The 24590-nt window shown below is 38.8% G+C and overlaps 1 protein-coding gene across 1 annotated transcript in view; it reads right to left on the bottom strand.

Moving 5' to 3' along the window:
• The window catches only part of LOC104385735 (ankyrin repeat and KH domain-containing protein 1-like), a 127202-nt gene that overhangs the window by 42868 nt on the left and 59744 nt on the right, over positions 1-24590 (bottom strand). Inside the window, 10 exon segments of the mRNA XM_009994226.1 lie at positions 4414-4516; positions 5141-5284; positions 5448-5575; positions 6174-6261; positions 16230-16339; positions 17764-17955; positions 20744-20899; positions 22226-22459; positions 23511-23658; positions 24565-24590. Of these exon segments, the coding sequence (XP_009992528.1) occupies positions 4414-4516; positions 5141-5284; positions 5448-5575; positions 6174-6261; positions 16230-16339; positions 17764-17955; positions 20744-20899; positions 22226-22459; positions 23511-23658; positions 24565-24590 (1329 nt within the window).

Raw genomic sequence — 24590 nt, 5'->3', positions numbered from 1 at the left:
TAATTCATAGGGTATCTTCTCCTAAGAAAGAAGTAATGTATATGTCCTTTCACTATGAATAGGTGAGATGCTACTGGTCCAAAACAAACCTATCCAAAACTACCTTGTTCACCCCAATGCCAGTGTTGTTAGATGTACCTCCATTTGCTAACACCTGAGTGACAGCCCTGTAGTCCACAGCAGCAGCACAGGCAGGGACTTGTGCTGTCCTCTGCAGGTCTGAGGACTGATATATACTCCAAAGAAGTGTTCAAGAAACATGAAGTACACAATTCATGTTCAGATGTTACCCTAAAAGCGCGGAGGAATTAGCAAGGAAAGACATTTGTTATATTTTAGAGCAAGCAACTTAAGAAAAATCACTACTTAATTTCAAGGTCTTTTCAGAAAATTAAAAAGGGCAAAGGTTTGGTTTTCCAATCCATTAAACTCTTCTTCTGTATACACAACTGCATTTCAGCTTACTGGTCTTCATCTTGGCCAACAATTGTTTCTTACCCGAAACAATTCTAGTATACTTTACTTCTTAGTTGATGAAATTCTGGGGCTTGTTGACAGCTTCTTTATTTCTAGACTTGTTAAATGGGCAAAAAAATATCCAAACAAATTCCAAAAGATTTTTCCAGCATAAAAATGATAGCAAGAAAAGTCAACTGTGTGATACACATTTGCACATTAAAATACACCTTCTTTGCTGGAACCAACACCTATCATATAAATCTGTATTAATCATGATGTCATCCTAATATTACCTAGAACTTTAAAAAACCCAACAAAACAAAAACAACACACACACCACGAACCAGAATTCAGTCTGATTTAACACCTTCACCTCAGTGAGGACTATATAATCTTTCTAGTTCTACAGTTAACCTGGCCCCTGCTTCAGTTAAATCACACGAGATCTCTGCCAGCACAGACGTCAGATATCAAAATAAAAAATATTTATTCAATATTGTAGCTATTAAAGCTACATGGTGTTTGTTTTTCTCTCCTTTCTCCAAGCTGTTAAGACTTAGCAAAGGGATACATGGGGATACAATATATTGAAGGTCCAACTTAAAAAGCTTACAGATTCCAAAAATCCTCCCCAACTTTAAGGAAACTCTGGTTTCCTTCCTAGGGATCAAAGGCAGATGCCAGAAACTTTTACATGAATAACTGAAGTCTATTAAGCCTTGTGGAATTCTAAAAAATATACACTACAAACAAGAAATGCTACAAGTTACTGCACACTTAAAAAAAACAGTGAAAAAGTCTAATGACAGTATGTTGATAGGTTTTAAGCAGTCAGTTAAGGCAAATTAGTTCATTTATAAGGACAATTTCAGATGAGCTATGAAGTAAAACAAATCTGGAGAAAAACTTCAAATGTAACTGATACCTCAGCCTCCAAAGATAGACTACTTTAAGTTCTGAAATGTTTAAAAACACCTTAAATAGTTAAGACATTTCAACTAGAATTGTAGAATCATAGAATCATCATCAAGGTTGGAAAAGACCTTCAAAATCATCAAGTCCAACCCTACAGCCCCTAACCACTAAATCATCTCCCAAAACACCACCTCCACCCATTTTTTGAACACCTCCAGGGATGGTGCCTCTACCTCTTCCCTGAGCAGCCTGTTCTAAGAAAACAATCCTACTGTTCTCCATGGATTTCCTGAGCATCCCCTTGCTGCACTAGAATGTTGTTTTTCAATAGTGTTCAAAAAACATTCCATGGGCTTGAGGCAGTGTGCTCACCAGAGGGCTCTGCAAAAGACTATAGCAGAATCACAAACACTGCTGGGAGCTTCACAGCTCACTCTTAGCAAACATGAGCTTGCACTTCAAACTAGACAAGATTATCAACGGCAACAGTAATCAGCACCAGCTGATTTCCTGAAGAAATCCAACAGCATTTCTTTCAACCATTTCACGTGCTGAGCACTGAGACTCCCTTGCCCCAGGAGCACTTGGAGCTGCATCACAGCCACTGCTCTTTACAGCCCTTAGAGTAAGAGGGGAACTGGCCCTGCAGGAACAGCACGTTTGATTTGTCAAGTCAGAAGACCCTCTGTGTTGAGTTCCTGCATCACAATTACTGCTGAACAATCCTGACCATGTTCACACAAGGGCAGCAGTAAGCACAAAACACCAAGGAAGGGATCTCTTGCCTCTCTCTACGGAAGCACAGATTTGAACTTCACTGGGATTTCACTTTTACATGGACACAACAGACACATGTTAATCAGAGTGCACAAAAAACAGTCCTTTCTAAGCACAAAAGAGTTGAGGTCTGGTCAGTCTCATGAAATAGCTCTGCTTCTTCTTCCACCTGAATTTTCTTCAGCTCTTGTGGAGGCTACCATCCTTATATATCACCTTTACCTGAGTCACTGTCAGCTCTGAAATGTTTCTCTTTTCAGTTGCTAAACACTGATATTAAATCCTTTGCCAAATTATTTATTCAAAGGGCAGTTATTCCATACATGTTCTTACTTTACTAAAAAATAATAATGTAATCTGAAATTAGAGAATAAATTCCTCTTGAAAAACGCCAGGCCATATGTTAATCTTAACAATAACATACAAGGCTATTCTAATTTTACATTTGACTTGCCAAGAACTCGTCAGCAAACAAGTTGTTAATATTGCATTTCTTACATAACTAATAAAGGTTCTTAGAAACCAGCCTGTGCTGAGGTTAAGAAGGTCAGGTGCTCCTCTCCTTCCTCCAAGTAGAGTTTATAAAAAAACTTCAGAACTAAGAACTTCAGACTGCTTTCCCCCTACCCATGGAAGCAACAAACACACCTTTATGCACACCCTCTTTGCCACTTGTCTCCCAAGAAGTCTAACAATAGAAGTTTGGTATATTAAAGCCATGTGTGTATAACAAGTTAAGAATGAAAGTTCAGCAGAGTCCTAATGATATCACAGTTAAAGTAGCAGGCTGGTACCACCACAACAGTGTTTAATCACAAAAACACCATTTCCCCCTAGAGGTCCAAGAGCACGAGAGCTTTGCACACACAGCTTTCAAGAATGCTTCATCAGCCCAACAGCACATCCTGGATTGCTACATCTCTTGCAACACATTGCAGATTTGTTTCATTTACACGCATGAAGCGTGTCCTGAAATACTGAGAACTAGATCTCTCTGTACCAGTTCTGACAGCATGAGTACTGCTAAGAACATGCCTAAAGTATGTGCTGACATGTAAAATAAGTTGTTTATGGGGTTTTTTAAAGAGAACTACTTCTTAAACTACAACCATCAGCTTTTCATGACTTGATTATGAGACTTACAAGCTTATAACTTTAGTTTTCCAAGTCAGTATCAATATCTCATTGATTCCCATACAACATAAATTGTACTTCCAGAAGACTAACCCACTTTGCAATATTACTAAGGGCACACATGCTGATATATAGCTTTTTGCTGTTTTATTTGAACCAGAAGTTGCATATGCTATTCAGTTTTCTGATACTCGTTTTTATGAAATTCAAAATGTCAAGTGTTTCACATCCTTGGAAAATAATATAATAACTGCAGTTGAGAAGTCACACACGTGGCATATATACCTGGAGACAGTTGTGGCTGCATGCTTAAACACCATTACGTACAGATTTTTTTTTCTCTCTTCATTTGTCTCTGGGGTTTTTTGTTTGTTTTAGAAAGCACTGAGCACTTCCAGAATAAAAGAATTAAGCTAGCTAATAGAGCTTTTGATATTTTAATATCCCTGTCCAAAACTGCAGATCAGTAGGAGCTTCAGTTTGTAACTTTCCACTTGAGAACCTAATCCTCTTTCTGAGCTGACTTAGCTGACATGAAGAGTTAGTAACAGAATAGCTATGGGTGGAAATGAACTGCTAAATTTGCTTTTTTAATGACTGCAAATAGTTCTAATCAATCAGTCCAACCATGTTCAAAGCAAACCCCCTGATTTTATGACTACTTATAAGATTACTACTATTAATACAAGAAAAATTCTCCTGTAAATACATCTGCACTGGCATTTTACAATGCCGACATGTTTGCACTGCTACTGTAGGAACAGAAAAAAGTTGATATATCAAGTTCATGGATATAGTTGCAACTGTTCTAAACAACCAATATACAATATTCAAAAGTTAACACCACGCCTAGAGTTTATTAATGTTTTTATCAGTCTGCACTACAGCAGTTACAACAGTTATTTTCTTCCAAACATTACAAGGAGAATAACCAGTGTTATTACTATACTGTAGAATACAGTAAGATAACCAAAACTATGCACTACATAAAATACTTTTAAGTTACACTTCATTAGAGGTGCTCAAGAATTAATGGAGTGGACTATACTACGCACAAAGTCTAATAAAATTGTCCCCAGCCTATCAGTTCCCAAATTGCATATATTCTTCAGGTGGCTACATACTAACCTTTCACCACTCCCAAGGGAGGTGGCGAGCTCTCTTGAGGGGTTCTGTCAGGTTCTTGGGGAGGTACAACCATAGCAAGTGTATGCACCGGTACACGTGGAACCTTAAAACAAAGCCACAGACACACACTCAGATAAATAACCCTTTTGAATGGACCAGATCTTGAAGCACTGATACAGGGATAAATTTCTACAACAGATCTCCACTCCACTCTTCCCAAGCTATGCATGCTTTGCTCCTGGTGTAATCTGTCCCATGCTACTTTATTGTGGATAATATGACAAACTATGTTTCTCTTAACAAAATCCCAGGGTGTGTATGCTGCGAAACTTAACATCTTCAGGCTTTTAACCAACTACCTCCACTGGAAAGCTGCCTCTCCAGCCTGCAGAATTCTAAATTTACATAATGTATTACAATAACATTTCAGAGGTGCTGTCACAAGGATTTCAAACTGTTGAAACAAAATACTGAGCAAACACAACCAAGAAAATCATGTTCTTTTGGGTTTGGGACTAGCCCATAAAGGAGCAGAAAGGGAAGAGAGTTCCTGCACTCTTCAGGACATTTTCTCCCTCTCTACAATTTTCAAATGTGTAGTCTTTTTTTTAATTATTCTTTCCACTGTATATATTCACATCTAGATTAATTTCAGAAGTTAAGTACTAAGGAAGTGCTTCTTTGCAACATTCATGATGATGCTTAAAAAAAAAGTCTTATGCCTGACCTGAGAGTGATCCTGAGATGGAGGCGTGAGCTGAGACAAGTCTGCTGCAGGAACTGCCAAAACATTGTTTGGGTAATCCAGCAAGTAAGACACAACGTTTGTATGGCCTCCCTTGGCGGCTTCAATAAGCATTGTTGAGCCATCCTAAAATGAGATTTTGGAATAAAAAGCCAAAAGGTGAATTTTGCTACCTGGTGTAGCATGCACAATATGAATTAGACCATTTGAAATTACACATTTACTAATTCACTAAATCAATTACATAAATTATTTCAGTACCTATGATAAATGCACATTAAGTGAATACCTTGAGCCGATGAGTAGGATCTGCCCCATGAGCCAGAAGGAGCTCAACAACTGCCAGGTGGCCTCCTGCACACGCCAGTGACACCACCGTGTGGTCATTATTAGCCGTAGCCCTGTTAACGTTGGCACCTAAAGAAAGAACATCTCAGAATTAAACACAAGGAAACTTTTTAAAAGGAAGTAACAGCTAGTACAGCTTTTTTTCTGGAATAGAGATAAACTTTGCTAATCTTCCTAATTCATGCACAATTCTAGGGTAAAAGCATGGGATTATTAATGATTGAAGACTTCTGCACAGCATTGTCCTTATCTTGTAAAGACAAGGCAGCAATGACGTTTCAGGGGGCTTGTAAATGGGAAGAGAGAAGGAACACTTCAGGTGCACAAAGCACAACTTTGACATTTTCATTCTCAGCACTTATCAGTATCACACCACAGTTTCAGAAAGTGCTTTTTTCTGAAGTGTGGGGTAGTCCTTTTAAGAAACTGAAAATACTTGCTGTACTGAAAATCTATTTATTAATCTATACAATGAGAGTAGGAAAAGGAGCAAAATATTTTGTGATTCATTGTATCATGAACTAAATGAAATTCACAAAACCCTTAATGGTTTGACAAATGCTCATACACACATAACCAGATCCATTTTGAAGAAGGATCACAAACCGACAGAATTGTAAAGTGGCATTTGATGTTTTTTAATTAGTTATTGAAACTAGAATTTTACCTTTGCTAATGAGGAATTGCACAGTGCATAAATGACCAGCTCGTGCAGCCTTCATTAGTGGGGTTCTCCCACCTTCGGATTCATGCTCCTGTTGTAAAGAAGACATAAACAGGCAAAAATTATAGCATTGTTTCAGCTTTTGAATCGTCTCATGACAGAATCAGAATTACCTGTCTCATCAGAAGATCTGTCTTACAAGCTAACTGGAATAAATTTTCCTGTTACATTAAACACTGAACCACGCAGTCAAGAAACTTTAAGACCACATCCATACTCTTCCCAAACATGGAAGTTTCCCTTCTGCCACACCCCTTTTTGTTTTAGTGTTCAACTGCATAACATCCTTGAGAACAGTAACATCTTGTTTCCTCCTCAAAAAGGGACAACTATTTAGCACAAATATCATCCAGCATCAGGATTTATACAAATGACTAAGAACTGGCATGCAACCGTTCTGAGACCTGTCACATGCTGCATGAAGCATGTCCTGAAACACTGAGAATCTTTAAAACTACAATAAAGTCTGAAGTGCAGACATTTTTAGCAGATGTTGAAGAGGACCAGCAAAAAAAAATGAAACAAATCAATGCAGGTCACAAAAAGTCTCTGAATAAAAGGACTTGAGAATAAAGTACGAAGCTGACAAAAGGATGATACAAACCAACAACAAAGGAAGGAGCAAGAACAGTTCTCTAATTCAAAAAGTTTCTGAATATTGGAAGTATGTGGTTGAATACAAGTGCATTAGAGAAGTTACAGAACTAGAAAATTTGCCTGCTATGTAGACATGATCAATACCACAAAGAATGCTGACTAATACATATCAACCGTCCCACAGCAACAAGGAGAGAGAACATGATGTTCCTGGGAGTGTTCGTATTTGCACTCTGGATATTCAGAATGATCAATAATATACTAGGACAGGGGGATATGGAGCGTGTTTGATTAAGTATCTGGGAAGCCCAGCTCTAAATTCACTGTTTAGTCCTGGAATTGCAAGTCTATCTGGCAGTGACAGTGGATGATACTGCTGTTCACAAATATAAAGGGACAAGAATAGATTTGACTGAACACAAGAAATTCCTTCCAATAGCTTCAGCATTCCTGAACACCTGCATATGTCCCTTGACATATGGCTTGCTTTGGTTGCAAGCTGCATCTCAAGTTAGGTTTCTGTTTATGCACTCAAAGAAGAATTCTCTTGATTGGATCTTCTTCTGAAGACTTATCCTATGCAGAAAATAATCCTTTGCTATAGCAGGGGTCACTCCACCCCTGTCCTACACGCTCTAGGAAGAGCAGCAACACTCTGCTCCCATGCCTTCCCAAGAGGTTTGTACTATTGTACACACTGCTTTAACACACTCTTAAATCCGACATCAGTGCTCTGATTTCTTTGCTTACCCGGTGGTGTAAGGCATATGTGCACACAGACACACAGGAAGCCTTACAGACTCACTACTGTAGTCACCTCTTTTCTTTTTCTCTTTTTAATAAGTAGATCCCACTTCCTGGGCAAACAACTGCTTAGCTGTTGAGATCTATATGCATACTTTTGGATTATCTGCACGTCAAAATTATTTGCAGGCCATGTAAAGCTAATTATGTTAGTATGTGGTCCTATGATATGCAAGAATTAGTAGTATGCCCTTGAGCTCTGATACTTACTCTGCTATTTGGAACAGTTTTTTCCTCCTCAGCTACTGCCAACAGATCATAAAAAGCCAGATGCTGATGTTTGCCTTATGCACAGTGAACACCTGGTACTGCCAGCAAAGCACTCACAAAGCAATTGAGGATGCAAAGAATTGCTGAACACCACTTCACTCTCTAAGAAGGACCAGAACAATACTTCCCAAACTATTCAATAATCCCCTTTGTTGCAATAGTGACATTTATTTTAGGTCATCCCTCAGTATATCCAAGATAGCAAAAAGCCATCCTACATTGCATTCAAGATAACACCTCAGATAACTAGCAGTGAGGTACCATTACCTGCAACATTATTTATTCCTAGTAGACTTCACTGTTGAAGTCTTAAACAGATGTCAGGAGGCTTCCTCATTTAAATACAATGCAGTTATTCTACCCAGTTTAACCAACTGTCACTTCATCAAGCAGGCAGAACTTCATCCTATTATACACTTCAAATACACTATTATACAATTCAGATACTTGCAGTACCATACACATACCAGTCCAGCCAAACTAAATCATTTGTGAGTCTACCTGTCACAGATCTTCAAAAGTTACTGCATTTTGATGGTCATTTTCAACAAGAAGACAGAAATGGGTGTTTTCAAGACTAAATAAATTCCATGACTTGAGTACTCTATTTAGCCCCTAACAGCCCCCCCCCCCCCAACAGGGACTAAATAAGGCTACAGAGAGCATCAACTCAAGCTTTAGGGGAATGTATTAATAGCAAGTCCATGCAAATTCCTCTTCTGTAAAAACAAAAACTAGCAAGGAGTACTCATATCCAAAAAGAATTTTCCCAGCACTGTAGGACTCACCACACTATTCTGTCTCTATTCACTGCTACAATCCTGAGAAATACTGCAGTTATTATGATCAGAAAGCAGTAGAAAGGAGAACATCTATGCCAGCTTTGCCCAGGAAAACATTTTCTTAACACTTGAGTGATATGCTCTCTTGCAAATTCTGCTTGAACAGAAAGAATGTCTGAGAAGAATTTCCTGTATACTTGGGTACCAGACAGGAAGGAAGGGGAAAGTGACAATATTACCTAAATCTAGTAAGAGTTAACATTATCTGCACCTTTTCCACTAGGACTCAAGGAGAGGAGAATCCAGTCAGCAATAACTATTTATTTTCTAGACAAATCAATGCTTCAGAGAGCAGAGCAAAAGCAGTGTCATCAGAAACATCTTACAACAACCATTGACATTTATTTTTGAGTTCTCTGTTTTAAGTAATTCCAAGCTCAACTACATAAGCCCTCCCCCCATGATTGTCCTTGGTTCACATGTATTCATGGTTGGCAGGTTTTATTCATTAGGGTTGCTTTTTTTTTTTTTTTAGTTTGTTTCCAATGTCCTACGTTATTTAAAAGACAAACTTTTTAATGCAAGACAAGAACGGAGCAATACAGTTGTTAACAGCATGCCACTTAGCTAGTTTTCAAGACTGAACACTTATCAAGAATCACAGAATGTTAGGGGTTGGAAGTGACCTCCAAAGAACATTGAGTCCAATCCCTGCCAGAGCAGGACCAAAACTAGAGCAGATCACTCAGAAAGGCATGCAGACAGGTCTTGAAAGTCTCCAGAATATGAGACTCCACAACCTCTCTGGGCAGCCTGTCCCACGGCTCTGTAAACCTCACAGTAAGAGAAGTTCTTCCTCATGTTGAGGTGGAACTTCCTGTGCTCAAGTTTGAATCCATTTCCCCTCGTCCTATCACAGGGCACAAGTGACAAGAGGTTGTCCCTGCCTTCTTGAGGCCCAGCCCTCATGTAGTTAGAGGCATTAATTAATTAGATCCCCTCTCAGTCTTCTCCTCTCTAGACTGAAAAGCCCCAGGTCTCTCAGCCTTTCCTCATAAGGCAGGTGTTCCAGTCCCTCCATCATTCTTGTAGCTTCCATTTGACTCTTTCCAGTAGATCCCTGTCCCTCTTGAACTGGGAAGCCCAGAACTGGATACCGTATTCTAGCAGTCACCCATCTAACAGTCCCAGATAACCTCCTGAGATATGCAGTAAAACAGTGTATCAGAGGCACCTAAAAACTCAACTAGCCCTCTAGTTCAAAGTAAATATCTGACTGGGAAGACAGTACAGGAAGTTAGATAAGTACTAACAGGTTTAACATAGCTACTCGTGCTAATAAACTTAAGGAGGTAACTTGTTTCTTTTGTGAACACTGAGAAACTGGTTTTTAAAAACAGGGTTTTAGAAAACCCGATGGAAGGGAAAATGGGAGGACAAAGATGACGTGTCAAGTCTACACAGTGAGACTTTTTATTTTTTAAGAAATTTAGATGCCTTAAAGCCATGTTTGTCATTAGCATGTATCCTGTGGCTGCAGCTTACAAGCATCAAAGGCCAACCTCACCTGATGCTTGCCCGGCTCTATGCCCTCCAAAATAGTCTTCTTTAAGTCCTCCTGCTTGTCCTGCGGAAGGAAAAAGAAGTACTCACGGCTCTTGTTCTACACATAAATGTTGTTCTTGGTCATGAAGACCTGGAATGTGAACTTAAATAGATCAGATTCACCAGCTGAAAAAACTGTTTTGCTGGAGTTAGGCAAGCAAGCTCAAAGGTAAGACTAAGCAATGCTGCTCTCACCATGAGTCATCCAGGTTCACGAAGATAGCACAAAGGTCAATACAGCATCTTGTTAAACACAAGATTACTTTTTTCACTACTGGCAAGAGAGGATTTCATAGTACTTTGCACCATCCAGAGACTGCAACACAACATCCAAAAGGCTTCAACTACAAAAATAAGGTATTTCCTACAACCTTTTGCTTTACCAGTAGAACACTCAGGGCCAAATCTAAGAAGATCTGAAATCCCTGAACTTCCCCTGATGGTTCAAGAAACAGTATGGAGAAACATGACAGCTTCTCAGATCTCTCACTGTGACAACATAGCTATCATCACACCACTGTTTTCTTTCATTCAAATCCGTAACATACTGGCTACTTTTGCAAATGTTTAAATGCTGCCTTATTCATGCTGCAAACACCCAGTGTGTCATGTCAAGGACAAAATTTCTAATTAATAAGCCACATCACTATAAGGGATGTCATCAACCAAAGCCAACCAAATGATCCCTCCAATGATAAAAACACCTGTCTGTAAAAATATTTTGTCATAGGGTAGTTTGGCACACCTTTATTTTTTTATTTTTTTTTTTGGCAATTAGAGGTATGTGGATGCCAGGTAGGCAGTTTTAGTCTTTCAAGGAAAGCCAGGCATGGAATTTTAATAAGTAAAAAGAGCTTTAGGGAGAGCTTGAGAGAGTAAAATGAAAAGAATGCAAGGATGAACCTCAGGGGTTCTCTTCCATCTCCCAATCTCAGCACAAAAGCACCCATATATCTTGTAGAAGAAAGGTAAACTCCATCACTAGATCAACTCTCCTGTGCAACAGAGCCTCACATACAGCTGCAAGGCAGACCAGATTAGAAATTCAAATTTAACATTATTTTCTGTACTTCTCATCTTTGGAAAACTGGGATCTTCTTGCTGTCCAAAAAACCAACACTCTCTCTTCTGTTTTCAGCTACACTGAAACAGGCCAAGATGGAACCACTTTGTCAAGAGCAGTCTTGCTTTCCAAAGGGGGACTGGAATCTCCAGTATGCAGCATTTCATGCAAGTCTGATTCCACTTTTAAAGAGAACATATATCCAAAAAGACGCTTTTAGTTTAGAGAAAGGTACACAGCTTTAAAACAGGGTATTAGCTCCCATTAAAAATCACCAGCAGTCTTTTGTGAGCTGTACAGTCCTTATCCTAGTTCCTCTGGGAATGCACACACACCATGCCTGTCTTACCTTATACAACATTTGAGATGAAGGTAACTGATAGTAAAGACATAAATAAGAAGGGGAAAAACACAAAACAAAAGCCAAGAACAAAGAGCAAGCCTACTGGAAAACCAGAAGTCTCCTCTCACCTTTGAGAGAAGACGAATCCTTGCCACACAGGTCAGTAACTGTATGACTGAAGTGCTGGTTATTTTTCCTGAAGCAATTAAACCAGCCCACTGCTTAGAAATTTTTTTTTCATCAATTCATATTTCAGAGTTCTAACCTCCAAAATGTCACTCCTAAAGTAGGCATTTTGTCCCCATAAATAATTTTGTAAACAGGTAAAATTTACATTCAGTAAAGTGGCAGGAGCTCAGACCCAGACCCTGGAAACCTCTGGTCCTCAGGTGATGAAGAAACTAGAAATGCAGCTAAAGCCCAGACAGGATCACAAACTGAAGGGTTCAGATGTGCCTCTCATACTACCATCCATACACCTGGCAGAAGACAGGCAATTTCAAAATGCATACATAACAAGGAAACGTGTATGCCTGCCAAGCTTCTTTTGCTACAGATTTTGACAGGCCAGCTGTGGCCCTGTAAGGACATGGAGAAGACAAACTCCTAGACGAAGGGTATCAGAAAAGTAACAGAATAACTGGAAACAAGCCAGACTTCATTAATTGTTAGTCACAAGGAGATATGATTGAGCAGCTCTCCAGCAGAAAGAAACAGATGAGCATGTACTCCAATACTGTTTACTTCTAGTCTAAGTTGCCACTGCAGAGATTTAAGGAAAAACTAACCACTAGCTGAAGAAAGCTAATCTCAGCCATCATTTTCTTCTAGTTCTCCTGGTTCTTATAAAGCCACATTCCTTAATAAGTCTAACAGAGGTCAAAAGCTTAATTGGTTCTTGAACTTCTGAATTATATTGGATATCTAGGCCAGAAGATCAGTACCTGAAAAGCTAGAGATCCAAAAACAACAGCCTTTTTGTCCTGAGATGTGGTGGTAATAATCACTCCCAGCTCAGACAATACTCTGCTGGGGACTAGAGATAATTATAGAATGGTTTGGGTTGGATGAGGCCTTGAAAGACCACCTATTCCACCACCATGCCATGGGCAAAGCCATCTTCCACTAGATCAGGTTGATCAGCTTGCTCGGAAGTCCCATCCAACCTGACCTTGAACTTCTCCAAGGAGGGGGCATCCACAACTCCTCTGGGCAACCTGCTGCAGTGTCTCACAACCATAAATCATGCTCATAGTTGAGCTCAACGTTCTATTTTGAGATAGAGAAAACATCAACCAGACACAAACAACACATAAGAATCAGTTCACTAGAATGAGCAGGGTTAACTTGAGCCAAGTTGGAAGACTTTGATTTTCAAAGCACAAAACACAGAACATGCTCTCCTCGGGAGAAACATCTCCTGCCCTCTTCCAACCTGGCTAGCCCAGCATGAAAGAGGTTCCTCTTCACACCTGCTGTCTCAAAGGCTGCAACTCAAATCCTACTCAGTCCTGACCTCTTGGCAACTGAAGAGAAACCTGAAAAGCTAAGAAAGATTTGAGGTCTTAAAGCAGATTATATGCTTTCCAAATTATGGAATTAAGGCTCTGAGCTGGGGAAGAAATGGGAGAACTGACTGCAACAAAACTTAACAGCCAGTGTTTTATAATTTCTTTAACTCAAGAGCATTTGGGGAAGAAAGATCAACTTTATTTCCTCATTCTAGAATTGGAGAAGAAAAACCCTCAAAAAACACATTCCTCACTTTCCTGATCTGGAAGAAAATAGAATATGCAGGTGGCTCACAAAACAATCAAGTAACAACAGCAAAATCTAGCACTGGCTACATCTCTACAAGTAAATAAAACTGGGTCAGGGGACAAGTTTAGGCATGGGATCACTGATCAGTCAAACTGCTCATTCCTTTGCAGCCTCCCTGGCATAATACTGGCCCTGTCAAGAATCACAGGTGAGGAGGTCATCAGGGACTGTTCCAAATGGGCAGCTTGGAAAATTTGATATTAAGTAAGTCTCCAATTATCTCTGAGGCCTCACACCCTCAAGAACTGCTTGAAGACCTCATCCCACAACCCAGAGATGTCCCAGTGTATGCTCGCAGTATTGTTTTAGGAAAACCCCCCTCTGGTTGGCTGACATGCAACCACTGATATTCTTGCAGACACAGAGGCACAGCATGGATGTGCTCAGTGAGTGCCATTTTTCCTTGCAATCAGAGCAAACTCACAGACCTGTTTTATTTTACTGTTTAAGACATAACCGGTGTTTTCCTCAAAAAGGACCAGTTCGCAACAGTGAAAGATGTTGTATTGTCCAACTCCTCAGTGACTGATATAAACCTCAGGAACAAAGAAGGTTTCTTGAAAACAATTCAATATCAGTGAAAGCAATCCCAGGAAAGACTGAAGTTGCAGGATGAAACAGGAAAGAAACTGGAGATGCATGTTCACTTGCTGTGTCTGAACACCAGAAGGAGGGCAAACTGAACTAAAGACAAATGAAGATAGACCAACGAGAGGTCGAAGTCCAGATCTGCATTTGGTTCCCTACTCCACCCAGATTACCTGGGACAACATGGTGAAATCAACTAACCTCATTAAAATTACTAATGACAATTGAAATCTAGAAGAATAATCTCCCACAGTATTGCCAATGAAGCTTTTTCATAATACAGCACTAAGGCAACACACTTCAGAAACCTTCCTCAGTACAATTATAATGATAACAATGTATCCAAACCAACTTACAACTTCTAATAAAGCAAAGCAACACACAGGTTTGAAAAGAAGCTGCTCCAAACCTGAGGCACCTGCCATAGCATCACTGCAGTTTTGGAGCCATTTCCCCGTTTACTTAGGACCAGAATTCAAAACTAGTAGATGAAAACAGCAGGTCTCCCTTTCACGTGCCATTTTCCTTTGCTTCCTTCCTATGTTTTTTCTTGACAGCTTCCACATTTTGTTTGGCAGTACAAGAAAATGCAGTACAGTCAAATCTTTGAAAGGCGTAAGATTTTTCTCAGCAGTACTGATCAGAACTAGATGCTGAAGGCACCAAAGCACAGCTCACCTTAGTGATGGGAGCAAAACATAAAAATGACACAACTCTAGTAATTTGAAGTGACTTTTAGCCAGCATCCTTGCATGCTATGAAAAGCTTATGCATGGGAATTTGTATTTTTTTGTATCAGGCTTTGCTCCTCACTTTGAGATACTTCTTGATTATATCTTTTTATAAATAAGTACTGAAATATTGCTTATAAATACCCAATACAACTTCAAAAACCTCTCCTGCCTCTACTAGAGTGGGTGAGGCTCTGTATCCAACACTGAATTAAACAAAGAGCAGGTGCACAAAAATCCACACACACCTCCCTATTAACATGGCCTTCTTCCCTGGGAGGAATATATGAAGCAGAACCTTACTGCAGAAGAATTAACAACGCATGAAAAAAAGAGTATTCACAAAGAGTGGAATTCACAATTATAACATTTATTTATATTTGCAAATATAAACTAAAAAAATAAAATACTTCATTTAGCGTTGAGATTGAAGTAACTTCATTAGAATGCTGATTTATCAGTTTCAATGATAAACTTTTCTGGCATTCTTGTTATTTAAAATGGACAAAAAAACCCTAAAATATTCAACCTAAATCCCAACCCCCTTCCCAAATAAAAAAAGAAAAATATATACACACAAGCAGAGAGTGTGGAAAAAGAAAGGAGAACTGTGGGAGAAAAAAACAAAAGGCAACCAAAAGAACAATCTTTGTTGCTCATGCCTTATTAGACATAACGCTCTTAAACCCCTTTTTACAGCTTAAAAGCCAGGCACACATTGTATCCCTGCAGCTGATGAAGAGGCAGTTTAACCTCTCCCAATATACAGTAAGAAAATAGTTGATAGTTACATATACAAGTTTGTTATGATTAAATGCAAAGCAAAAGTAAACACTATGAAAGTAATACGCTAAAACCAAGAACTACAAGAAAGAAAATAGTTCTGGAACAAAGAAAAGAGATTATATTATGCTGGTCATCTAAAAGGCATTATTAGTTTGGTGTGGTTGTTTGGAGTTTTTTCCTACAGTTTTAAAAAGAGACTCACTGTGATCAGAAATTAACACTAGAATAGAGAAGTAGTAGCACCTAATACTAAAACATTTTAAATTCAGATCAGCAGAGCAGGTAAACTCTAATACACCAGAGTCTGGGAATAATAAAGTAGCATAGTGAATAAAGATAACACAGAAATATATCCTGCTAAATAATTAAACTTATGGATTATACTGAAATGCAGATAATCAACTGTCACAAGTGTAAGCTACAGTTAAAAGTTTTCACTTAACAGATTAAAGATTATCCAATAAGAATTTTTATTTTTAGAGCAAATAGAACACGCAGGCTTTCTAAAAAGTTTCTTTCATGCCTCTTTTCACACCTATATATGAATCCCAAGTATTAAAATAACCTTCCTGTTTTATAAGCATATAAGCTTGGCGTACAAAGTCTTACCAAATCAGCACCAGCTTGAAGCAACACATCTGCAACATCAGTGTGTCCATTTTCACAGGCATAGGTCAAAGCTGTATCTCCTGTTGCTGTGGTGGCATGAACATTAGCTCCTAGAAACACAACATTATTTTTTCATTATTGGACATCTCCTTATCAAGTATGTAATATCATAGAAACACAAAAATCAATGTACTTGATCTGTGACAACAGCTATACCCTACTGACCAACAGCTATACCCTACTGACCAACAGCTCCCATAGCCCAAGGGCATTGCTCTCATGGTAAAAATTGCTCTTGAGGTAAAAATACACTGAGGGGTAAGACAAGGCTTGGTAAAAGGATGACTGGCAATCTAAGCACTTTAACCTATATGCTCACTCATTCCTATGGTCCATCTACAGCAATGAAGATTTCAGTAGTTACAACAAATACAAGTGAGTCCAGACAACTGTCTAGACTATTGCTTTGACACAGCTGCATGACCAGGAAAACCAGACAAAATACATGTTATTGAATTAGTATTAATTTTACAAATTTCATTTCTTCTCTGTTCTTTAAAATATTTTGCTTTAAAACCATTTTATTGTAACAATTTGACTAGTTTAATATATGCCAGCTACACAAAACCAATGTGTGGTTCTTGCTGTGTAACACATTATTCCTCCTCAAAAATGCCAATGTGATGAGCCATTTTCTTATTTTCAAGGTGTGAGATATATTTAGAGACTCCCTGATGCTAACACAAGGCTCCTCAATTAACTTTCTACACTATCACAAGTGAAGTGCAGGCAGCGTTCCAAGGGAGCTGGCAACAGGTGCCACATGCTGGTATCACTGCACGAAGAGACACAGTTGTCACTGTCCCTCGATGAGCAGGGAGGATTACTTTCTAGAATTACAAATCCAGACAATTTTATGTTTATTCTTAGAAAAGAGCATACAAATAAATCACCTCCCATAACAAGGAAGATTTCTAAAATGCGGCTCCTTTTAATTTACTGTTTTAAGCAGTATTACTACACTTCAGTCTCTACCAACTTTAAACTGACAGATGGACATTGAAGTGTCATTTTTCCCTAACTCCAGCAAGATTTCATTTTTACTACTGTCTAATGTAGTAGCAAAACACATTCATCACAGAAATAAGCACATTCTAGAATCTGTCTTGCACACTATTTCCCAGGGCACAATTCCTAAAGTACTGGTTATTCAGGGAGACTGACTGCAGATAATCAGGCCCAGTCAAAGCAGGTATAGCATATAAAAACAAGCATTATTTGCATTAACATTCTGTTCCAAATGCAGTTAGTGGGAAATAATGTTCCTAGTGAGTATTTAGATAACAGAATACAGTGCTGTTAACAGTATTAAGCAACATTACTGTATAGCTTTTTTTTTTTCCTTCTTACAAAAATGAGAGAATACAGTTTCTTGTTACAACACTGCTACTATCAAGCCCAGGTATCTTCTAAATCACATAGAACAATGAGTTTGTAGTATCTGTGGGCTAGATCATTTGCACTGTACACATACCTGCTGCCAGCAAGTATTTCACCAATTCAAGATGACCCTCTTGAGCAGCTTCCATCAAAGGTGTTGAGCAACCAAGTTCTATATCAGCTCCTGCCTTAATAAGGAAGTCAGCTACTTCAGAAAACCCTCCACAGCATGCCAGAGTAAGAGCTGTTTCTTGTGTTTCCTCTGTCTGTGCATTTATGTTTGCCCCTAAGAAATAAAACAGCTGTTATTTTAACTGACCAGACACAGTGTAGGAAGGTGAATGATCATCACCTCCAGTTTGGGTGGTTTAGCTTTGCTCTGTAGTCACAGCAACGAGAAATGACAGCCACATGCTACATCAGAGGAATGTATACACCTGATGGCAATGGTCAACACTAGCCAGAGTTCTAAGGACATGTTAGAGGCTGCTCCCAGAATTGACAGCACATGATTGAGGCTATGTAATCAGAAGTAGCTGGATATCATGCTGCCCATATAATTTATTTGTATGGTAATGGTTATGCAAAGCACTATGCAAATATCTCCATGGAGCAGACCTTTGCCATTTTTAAGCAATTAATTGAATGTCATAGGAGGCATAGGTGGACCTGCAGTGAGAGCTTGCCTTCTTTTGCTCAGAGGTTACACTTGTGAGCATCTAGCTAGCCAACTGCATGTTTTTATTTAACTACCTGAACAACAGAACAATAAAAAAGTAATAACTTTAGTAAATAACATCTTGCCCCACTTTCTTCATATGTTCAGTCTCTCCCCAGCTACCACAATTTCTTTTGATCACTCCCTTAACCCTACATTTGAATCATAGTAACACAGCTGTCATCCAAAGAAACATGCAGTTCTTCCAGGACAAGTAAAGTGTCAGACAGCTTTGATGGTTTAGAGCCCAGTATCCTGACACAGAGGTTCTCCTGGGATTTGACAGCTAAATTGGATTAATTCTTTAAGCTAGCCCAAATGCATGCTGACAGATTTTGCTGGAGAACTAAAGAATATTTATTCCTTCGAAAAGGCCAGTTTCAGTGGGAAATATCAGATGCTCTTATGTTGCATCCTTAGAAGGAAATCTAAATAAAGTCAGGCAACACTAAAGGGCAAAAAAAGACATTAGAAGACCTCTCTGCCCAAGCTTCAAGCCAGAGCTGTCCAGGCTAGGGCACTGATGCTCACGGGTGATGTATTAAGTTATAAAGCTATGAATTCCACTAATTCCCAAAATCAAAGAATTTTGCATTAAGAACAGCAACCTCAAACACACTACCAGTTCCCTGTTCTGGTGTCACCGCAATTGTCAGCCAGTAATACAGAGGTATAAAAAAGGAGGGCAAGAGAGCTTACTGAACACACATCTCCTGCCAACACTTTAGTTGACCACAAAGGAGGAAGACAGTGAATAAGATGCACAGCAATCAAGTCTGTAAATGAGACAGGCTGCCGTTCTCAGAGAAGCTGGCTAAAGCCCAAGAACCACCTCATCTAACTAAATGCATTATCCCAGGCATGGCACTCCATCTTGACCAAAACATACTAAAATTCAAAGGCACTTACAATATAGTCGGTGAACTGACACCTCAGCTTCCTGTATTTGCAGTGTTCATTAGATAGAAAACAGTGAAAGCTTGGAAAAGTCACAATAATTTGGTGGGATGGTTCCCTTCTGCAAGGGTGCAGCCAAAGGATAACAAGGAATAAACTGCATCATTTGACTTGGGACTTTGAAGGATCAATTTCCCCTCTGTTGCTTCTAAAGGTCAATGCACACTTTGTAATGCAAACTAGTCTGAAACATCCAAGAGCTAAAAACATGCAGGCAACCCACACAACTTATCTTCCCCAAATGAGAGACTTCACAGTCTCCACAACAACCCAGTGCTCAGGTTGCATCACCATGAAAGAAAAAAAAGAAAAGCTAAACTGAAGGAAAAAAAAAGAAAAAAAAAGACTAAGCCTCAACAGAGCAGTGGCCTGATCAAAATATTTAGTCATGCTGCAATCTCCCTTAGGTAACAGCACACACCCACTGCAACTGTGTCCTTCTGAGTTCCTTATTGGCACTAGACTGTCATATAGGGATGACTATTCAAGGCTACTATTACCATCACACTATCGGAAGACTCTGACACAGCTTGAGATGTTCTAATCTGACCTTGGTCACTTGCATCATCACCTCACCACTGCAATGAAAGAACACTTGATCCTCCAGCTCTCAGAAGACTGGAGGAACATTGCACCCTGTCTTCTAAGGCTTTACAGCTTTAAAGCTTTACAGGCTTCAGGGAGCAAATTAAGTTTTCCTCCATTTGCTGTTCTTCCTATGAAAACAAGGTCCCTGTTCTTTCTTCAAAGAAGTTCCCCAGCTCGAAGAATAGACAAAAGGTCACCTAAGGTCTGGACAAAAATGGTTGCAGATATGCTTTGACACTACAGCACACTCCTTATTAAGATTAAATTATTGGAAAGGGAAGTTCCTCCTCAATGGCTACTTTGAAATTATATGAGTTTCCCAAGGACTAAAATCCAAACTACTTCTGGCATACCATTTTATTTTTAAAAAAACAAACAATAACAACTTCACAGCACTGTTCATAGAAACCTAGAAGCAAGCAAACCATTTCTACTTGCAACACACTTCCTGCAGTGGTGAAAGGAAAAGTGTAGTCACTCAACTCTGTGCACTTCCAGAAGGCTCATACCATGATGATCTGAGAGACCTTATTTATAAAGACAAAGGTGAAGAACTAACTCTAACACTACAGAAGAAATAAGTGATTTGATTTAACCTGTTAACTTTCCTGCACTGCAGATCAGTTGACACCTACACTTCACATAGGGAGCATTTAAAACAACACATCACACCCCCCAAAATTAGAATATTTTTTCCCTAAGATGAATTAGACTGAGAAGCTGACCACCCTTTGTAACTACAGTAAAGGCTTTCTTACAATAAAAACACATCATCACTGGCAGACCCAGCAGCCTGTTAACAAAGGCTCACTTTTTATAACCTCTTTTATTCCTCTCTCATTGAAAAGTGAGGACAAATAAAGGCTTTTTACCATGCAGGCCTCCATTAGCGCTGTGTGCATCTCATCTGTTTTATGTTCTTGATCAGCTCCGGCTTCAAGCAAAAAACGAACCATATCTAAATGGCCTTCAAATCAAACAGATCAAAATAATTAAGCATGTACTATCATAAACTTTTAGTATTACAGACAATATTCTTAATGAAATAATTTAGATGTACATAGTTTGCTAGTACCATTTTTGCAGGTTACAATTTGCAAACCTGCTCTTTTTGAAGTAGACTAAAGAAATACCAATGCGAAATGGGCAGCCAGACATCAGGTGGTCCTTCCCAAAGATACTGCCCAGCAATGGAATGAAGTCAGACCTCTCTAATCCAGCTTTACACAACAGGAACCTTTCCTTGGGAGATCAAGCTATAAAAGACTATGCTTATTCAACTGTATAGTGACACACTACATAGTTATTAATTCTATGATTTTAGAATTTGTCTGTTAAAAATGACACATTGAGCATCCTCCTCCAAGACAAAACGTAGTTATAAATAAACTGACAGGAAGACACAGTACCCCAACCATCTTGCCAAATATATTACAGGAAATCTCTAGTCAATGAAAATCTTACATTACATAAGTCTATTAAGTTTTAGATCACAGGAAACAAGAATGCCCCTCAAACATATCCAGGAGTACTACTGCTGACATTTCTCTGTCAGGAACTACTACATGCTGCAAGACACCCATGACAAATCCAGATCCAAGGGTTCAGATGGGTTATACGTTGTATGTAGCTTCCAATTCTAACCACAGAGGCAAAACCTGAAGTCACTATGACAATAAACCACATCATTAAAGCTCCTAATAGGAGAAAAACAATTTTAAGAAATTTTATCTTGAAAGAACACTGCATTACCATTGCATTAAGTTACTTTCTATATAAATAGCAAAGGAAATTAAGCCATAAGTCCATACAAGTTCATAAAACATAACAATTCATAGACACCCTCCAAAATTACACTGAAAGAAAAGTATCCAGTAACAATACTAGCATTTTCACCCCATTGGGTATTCCAGGAGGATTCCTTCTAACTGTTTCCCAACAACTACCAGAGAAGTTTTCATAACTTGCAGATAGTTGGTGAGGGGAATCCAAATGAAATAGGGAATGCAGTAGTGGGGGAAGAGGAGAGTGGTGATGTGTCAAAACACGTGTTTGGATGCAGTCAGTCACAAGTTTTCATCTGTAACATGTCAAAGGCAGGTCCACCACATTTGATCACAAGTAGACAGGCTTAATATCACTACACCAGCATTTCCTGATGTCAAGTTTAAAACCAAAATCCAGTATTCCAAAACTCTTCATAAAGTATTCAAACTATGGCTGGAAGCTTCAGTTAGATAAATCCTAGCAAATAAATTAAAACAAAAATACAAAACAAGGCAAGAGACAATACCTTTATAGCATGCAAGTGTAAGTGCACTTTCTTTGAACTCGTTGGAGTGAGTGTTGATTCCTGCACCATATTCCAGCAATACTCTTGCAACCTCAACATGACCTGCACTGGCTGCTTCCATTAAGGGGGTATGCCCATTCTCATTGTGATCTTCTATATTAGCACCAGCTTTCAATAGCACCTTCACTATGTCAACAAAGCCCCCAGCACAAGCATAAGTGAGAGCTGTGTTCCCTGCAGAGAAGAAAAGTTGACATGAAAGCCCCTTCCACCACCCACACCTAATACAGGAAAGGAAATTGTTTTCAACAGCTCTGAACAAAACCAAGTACATCACTAGCAGCAGACTTCAACCTCACAGCAATGTTACTTCAGCCAACAGCTTCAGGCTTGGTGTAAACTCCCAACACAACTATAATGTGACAGAGTTTTAATGCTAAGCCAATATTATAAACTAGAATATTTTTTCTTTCATTATTATATTTCCTTCTTCAGCATACAAAGAGATCAAACACACACACAAAGATCAATAAGTAATTTTCATACTCATTGTAGAGCTTGGGCAGGGAAGATAAGGTGGGATGTTTGGGTTTTTGTATCCTGTAATCCCTTGAAAAACTTCTACTAGCTGAATGAAAATAAATGTATTATTTCGAACTCTGGTACTGTAAGTGATAAACAATCACATATGGCTCATGTTTTAAATATCATAGTTAGTTTTAAGGTTAAGTTCTGCTTAATATGGGTAAACAAAGATAAAAAGAACATTCCATAGTTCAGACACTCAACTTTTTAAAAATTTTAACAAAGTTTAAATTCTATCTTAATATTAGCAGAATCCAACTGCAGGTTAATACTCTCAGCAAGATTAGTTAAGCTGTGGCCAAGCATCAGCAATGTAGACAACATTCAATGCTCAAAAAACTGTACTTCTTTGGTAAAAAGCAATAGACTGAAATAACTGGTCTTGACCAGGTGTGTCCCATGGTCTTACTGGGTAATTTTGGATTATACCAGTGAGGAAAAAAACTTCATTAATTTTTCTGGTCATCTAACACCACAGTGGTTTTCATAGGTTTTACATTATAGTTTATACTAAAAATAATATTTAATAATGGACAGGTAAGACTCTAAACACATCTACTACGTATCTGGCCTATTCTGAAAACTTCCCATCATGTTTTCTTGTGATTGAAAATATCAGACAAACCCACAGATTTTCAGAAGAGCTGCATATCTTATGTGTCAGTCTCACTAATTCTTTGTGTTCCTGATGCCCAGTTACCTGTTGAAGACTGTGCGTTGACATCTGCACAGTGAACAAGGAGAAGTTTAACAATATCTACATAGCCTCCACTGGCAGCTGCCATTAAGGGAGTTATGTCTCCTTTATTCCCTCGATCTTCAACATTGGCATGCATTGCCAGTAGCACCTAGAGAAAAAAGTTCACTTTCATGAATAAATTGGAACATCAGCAGTTTAGTTTTAGTTCAGTGGAGCTTGTGAGCACGATTCCCCAACCAGCCATGCCACCCCCTTGCAGCAGAACCCCCAATAGTGAAGCACAATGGAACTCCCCAGGACCATTGATATTTACTATCTTCGCTGTGCTCTGCCTCATGAAATGCTGTTTTGCTACATTTGTTCACATCTGCTAAAATCAGCATTAACAGCTCAAGACTGACATATTCAAAAGTCACAGGGCAATTCACTGGACAGAATGACAGCAGAGAAATTGTCAATTTGCATTAATGACCACAATACACATGGGGTCAACCTTACAGGTAAACAGTTTTCTCCCTGTACTCTTGACTGGCACCAAAACATGAAGCTGGCCCCATTCTGAGAACCATCATCTCAACACTTCAAAGAAGCAGAAAATCTACCCTTAGATACACAAATATGAAAGCCAAAAATTAACATAGATTAATGCACTATTGATGCAGATGTGAATGTAAAAAAACCCAAAACACGATTGAGTGAATGAAACACCATTTTTGAGAAGGTAATCGCTTGCAGAGTTTGATTTTACTGTTATTTTAGATACTTTTGCAATGTCTGCTTAGCAGAACAGCTTGCCTGCATCTGTAACAATGCCAGAAAAGTAGATACATCATAAACAACAAGAGACATCCTTCAGACAAGTTCTTTAAACATAAAGGCATATATGACAGGATTTCCCATTAAAAAGGCAAACAATAACTGTAAGGCCACAATAAACTGTATAACTGGTGTTCTGCTTAGATTATAAAAAAGTATTCTAATTGGAATAGCTACCAAAGAAGCCCCTTAGCCAGTGCTTCACAAAGGTTTAGCTGTGACTGTATTTACTACTTACTTGTGCCAATTCATAATAGCCTGCTG

Source organism: Chaetura pelagica, unplaced genomic scaffold (genome assembly GCF_000747805.2).
Source record: "Chaetura pelagica isolate M959 unplaced genomic scaffold, ChaPel_1.0 scaffold183, whole genome shotgun sequence".
Lineage (NCBI taxonomy): Eukaryota > Metazoa > Chordata > Aves > Apodiformes > Apodidae > Chaetura > Chaetura pelagica.
This window is presented reverse-complemented; position numbering and strand designations above follow the sequence as displayed.